This window comes from Plasmodium falciparum, assembly GCF_000002765.6.
Source record: "Plasmodium falciparum 3D7 genome assembly, chromosome: 13".
Taxonomy (NCBI): domain Eukaryota; phylum Apicomplexa; class Aconoidasida; order Haemosporida; family Plasmodiidae; genus Plasmodium; species Plasmodium falciparum.
The window spans coordinates 1,320,001-1,325,000 of NC_004331.3; the positions used below are offsets into that span (position 1 = coordinate 1,320,001).

At 18.5% G+C, this 5,000-nt stretch overlaps 2 protein-coding genes and 1 non-coding gene across 3 annotated transcripts in view; 2 read left to right on the plus strand and 1 right to left on the minus strand.

Moving 5' to 3' along the window:
- PF3D7_1331700 (glutamine--tRNA ligase, putative) overlaps positions 1-1,845 on the minus strand; it is a gene marked incomplete at both ends in the record, with an annotated part of 2,757 nt that extends 912 nt beyond the window's left edge. The window contains one exon of the mRNA XM_001350013.1: positions 1-1,845. This exon is cut by the window's left edge and continues 912 nt beyond it. Coding sequence (XP_001350049.1) covers positions 1-1,845 — 1,845 coding nt within the window.
- Positions 1,846-4,011: 2,166 nt separating this feature from the next.
- Positions 4,012-4,802, plus strand: PF3D7_1331800 (60S ribosomal protein L23, putative; the record flags this gene model as incomplete). The annotated part of the gene is made up of 2 exons (XM_001350014.1): positions 4,012-4,137; positions 4,509-4,802. The coding sequence occupies 2 exons, from the start codon at positions 4,012-4,014 to the stop codon at positions 4,800-4,802; spliced, it is 420 nt and encodes a 139-aa protein (XP_001350050.1).
- Positions 4,253-4,342, plus strand: PF3D7_1331900. Its single transcript, XR_002966671.1, has one exon. It is a non-coding gene; the product is annotated as a small nucleolar RNA snoR18 (small nucleolar RNA).
- Positions 4,803-5,000: the final 198 nt, after the last annotated feature.

Here is a 5,000-nt window from a genome sequence, read left to right on the forward strand (position 1 = left end):
ATCAGGAGCGTCATTATAATTTGTTATAATAACTTTTAATGGCTTGAGTATAGCAAATAGTCTGATTGCTTTTTTATCCATATCTTCACGTACACAGAATTCAAGTAGATCAATAGGAATCATATTTTCTCTCTTGGCTATACCAACTTTATTACAAAAATCTTTAATGGCATCTGGACTATAACCTCTTCTTCTCATACCTGATATGGTCGGCATACGAGGATCATCCCAATCCTTAACATATTTCTCATTAACTAGGGTTAACAATTTTCTTTTACTCATGACCATATATGTTACATTTAGACGAGCAAATTCGATTTGTCTCGTTTTAAAAATATGTAATTTTTCTTGAAACCATTCATATAAAGGTCTATGTGTTTCGAATTCTAATGTACATATGGAATGTGTAATTTTTTCAATGGAATCCGATTGCCCATGAGCATAATCATACATTGGATATATAACCCATTTATTTTTTGTTTTGGGATGTATTTTATACATAATACGATATAATATTGGATCTCTTAAATTCATATTTCCTGATTTCATATTTATTTTAGCTCTTAAAACTTTTTCCCCTTCTTTATATAAACCATTTTTCATATTTTCAAATAATTGTAAATTTTCTTCTACGGTTCTATTTCTATATGGTGAATCAACCCCTGGGTCTTTTAGATTGCCTCTATTTTTTCGTATTTCTTCAATACTTTGATCATCTACATACGCATCTCCTTGTTTTATTAGTATTTTGGCCCATTCATATAATTGTTCAAAATAATTAGAAGCAAAATATAAATGTTCTTTCCAATCATATCCTAGCCATTTGACATCTTCTTTTATGGATTCTATATATCTAATTTCTTCGGTAACTGGGTTCGTGTCATCAAAACGTAAATGGGTTCTACCACCATATTTATTTGATAAACCAAAATTTAAACATATACTTTTTGCATGTCCTAAATGTAAATAACCATTAGGTTCAGGTGGGAATCTAGTAATAACATGTGTATGTTTTTTATTTTTTAAATCTTCTTCAATAATTTGTTGAATAAAATTAGTATTGCATGCACTAGGTGTATTATCTTCCTTCTTATCATTTGATATATCATATATTTTATTCTTAAGAAACCAATTATGTAAATTTATATAACGTGTTTCTTCTTCAAAGAAATGAATATTTTCCTTTTTTAAAATATAAAATAATAAAAAGTCCAAAAATTCTGGAGTTCTTTTTTTTTGTCCAAAGAAAAAGATCTTTTTCCACATAGTCATATCTTCTTCGATAGTATCAAAGAATTCTTTATTTATTTTTTTATTTCTTAAAATAAAATCTTTTAAAAAATCTTTTAATTCTTCTATTTTCAAAATATCATAATAATCATAAATATTACAACTAAAACTGCAGCACGGGTTATTAAAGTTATTATAATTATTGGTACTAAAACTATTGATGTTAAAACTATTGGTACTACATGGATTTATATTATTTTCCTTATTATTATTATTATTGTCGTTAATATTTTCCTTATTATTATTATTATTGTCGTTAATATTTTCCTTATTATTATTGTTGTTGTTTGGTTGGTTTATATTATTCACGTTACATGTACCACTCGATGAATCATAATTTTCATGATGCTCATTTAATTTTAATATAGCCTCACAAGCATTAATTTCATTCAATAATAATTTCTTATTACCTAAAAGTTCTATCAAGGTTGTGTTCTTTATATTACTATTTTCATTTATTAACAAGGTACCCTTGAAGTGCCTTTTATACCAGCTATAAAAATTAAAAATAATTGATAAATAGTCCAACTTATTCTTGCTATATATCTTTTCCATATTGTGTATTCTCTATCAACTTGAAAAGGAAATAAAAAAAAAAAAATAAAAAAAATAAAAAAATAAAAAAATAAAAAAATAAAAATAAAAAAATAAAAAAAATAAAATTATATATACATATATATATTAACGAAATATATTTAAATAATTGTAATATTAAATTTATTTGTAAAAATATTTTTACACATATAATTATAATACATACTTGTATAATATATATTTAGCCTTATGAGATAAGCATATTAAAAAAATATGGGTTATATATATATATATATATATATATATTTATTTATTTAATATAATCTTATCAATTTATAATTTTTATGAACGTTCAAAAAAAAAAAAAAAAAAAAAAAAAAAAGGTGGAATCTATAAAAGTACAATGCATAAATGCATATGATATATATGATATGTTATATATATAAATATATATTTATTTTTTCTTTTTTTTTGTAAGTGCACATGTTCCCTTTGTTTAGATAATTACATATGCGAACTTTATATAAAACCTCGACAACATATAATATTATTTTATTACACAAAAAAAAATAATAATAATAAAATAAGGTAAAAGTTGAAACATAAAATGAAAATATTACAATGTATATGTATAAATAAATAAAAAATATATATATATATATATATATATATTTTTTTTTTTTTTTTATGAAAGAAAAAAAATTTGCAATATTTATAATATATAATCATATAATATTATTATTATATACTTATTATTAAACGATACATTCATTACCACATGATTTAAATATATTTGTTTTATAATTTTCTTATTTTATTTTATAGGACTTTTTATAAACAAAAATGTTTTATTATTATAACGCAGAACAAATATAAATTTTCTTTTTATTTTGTATTTTTTGTGCTTTTTTTTTTTTTATGTATTATATATATAAATAAGTAAAAATACATATAAAACCATCATAATATACATATATAATATATATATATATATATATATATATATATGGATAGAAGAATAATTTTTTTTTTAACTCTTTATTAAAAAACAAAAACATAAATTATTAAGGAACATCCAAAAATGAAATAAATAAAAACAAAGGAATACACATATATATAAATATTATTATATATATTATATTATATTATATATATTATATATTATATATATATTTTTTTTTTTTTTTTTATTTCAATAAATTATAATATATTATACCTCATGATAATATTATCATTATACAATAAAAAAGAAAAAAAATATATATATATATATATATATATACTTATTATTATATAATAAATATATAAAAAATATTAATCTTATAATATTTTTAATATATATATATATATATATATATACTTATTATTATATAATAAATATATAAAAAATATTAATCTTATAATATTTTTAATATATATATATTAATATATATATATTATTTTATAATACTTATAAAAAAATATTACTTTAGTTGTTTTTATTGTGACCCTTATGTCACTATTATAGGGAGCCTACATTTTTTCCTTTAAAACTTACAAATTTTATATTACGTACAACATAATTTTTTATAATATAAATAATATAATATATATATATATATATAAGTATATATAATATATTTTATACAATATTATTTGTAAATCATAATAAGCATATTTATTATATATAATATATTACATATATATTATATTATATATATATAATATAATATTTTAATAATTTCAAAATAAATTATCCTGGAAAAATATCTGACTTATTTATAAATATATATATAATTATATATATATAATATATATGTTATAATATATATTATAATAAATAATTTCTCATGTTAATTTATTAAATTTTGAATGTCATATTTTTATATTTTAAGAAAAAAAAAATAAAATATATATATATATATATATATTTTTTTTTTTTATATGTTTTATTTTAAGAATTAAAAGTTTTTATAAATTCCAAAAAAAAAAAAAAAAAAAAAAAAAGAAAAATTCATATGTTAAATAAAATATTTATATGTTTTTCTAATTTGAAAATTGAATAAGATTATTTATTTTTTTTTTTTTTTATAAAATATTAAACATATATATATATATATATATAATATATATATATTTATAATATTTTTTTTGTAAATATTAATTATTATTATTAAGATATATATTTTTATAAATAGTTAAATAAAAATGAAAAGAGGAAGAGCAGGAACATTAAAAAATAAAATGAGGATTACATTATCCTTACCTGTAGGAGCTTTAATAAATTGTTGTGATAATAGTGGAGGAAAAAATTTATATATTATAGCCGTGCAGGTATAACATACGGAATATTGATATATATATATATATATAATTATATATTTATATATTTATTTATTTGTTTCTATTTTTTTTTTTTTTTTTGTTTATCCTTGTGTATATATAAATATATAAAGTCATATGATGATTACAATGATAGGACTGAATAAATTTTCATGTTGATAAATTTAATAGCCGATAATATAAATATGCTGATTTCTTTATATATTTAAAAAAAATAAAAATTGATATATTTTATCCCATAAGGGAATGTGTAAATAAATAAATAAATATATATATATATATATATATATATATATATATATGAACATATGAACATATGAACATATGTCTGTTTATTTTTTATTTATTTTTTATTTTTATAGGGATTTGGTTCATGCCTTAACAGATTACCAGCCGCCTCCTTAGGTGATATGGTTTTAGCAACAGTAAAAAAAGGAAAACCAGATTTAAGAAAGAAAGTTTTGAATGCTATTATTTGTCGTCAATCAAAAGCCTGGAGAAGACATGAAGGTTATTATATTTATTTTGAAGATAACGCTGGTGTTATAGTTAATCCTAAAGGAGAAATGAAAGGATCTGCTATCACCGGACCTGTTGCTAGAGAATGTGCTGAGTTGTGGCCAAAATTATCATCAGCAGCTTCTGCTATTGTTTAATAAATTTACATTTTTTTTTTTTTTTTTTTTTTTTTTTTACATATTCTTATTCATTTTATATATCCTATGTATATGATGTTGATGTTTCCATTTTTTAATTTGTGGTTACATTTATATATTTTCACATTACAAACATTAAAAAAAAAAAAAAAAAAAAAAAAAAAAAAAAACTTACCCATACAATATCAACAATGTGTA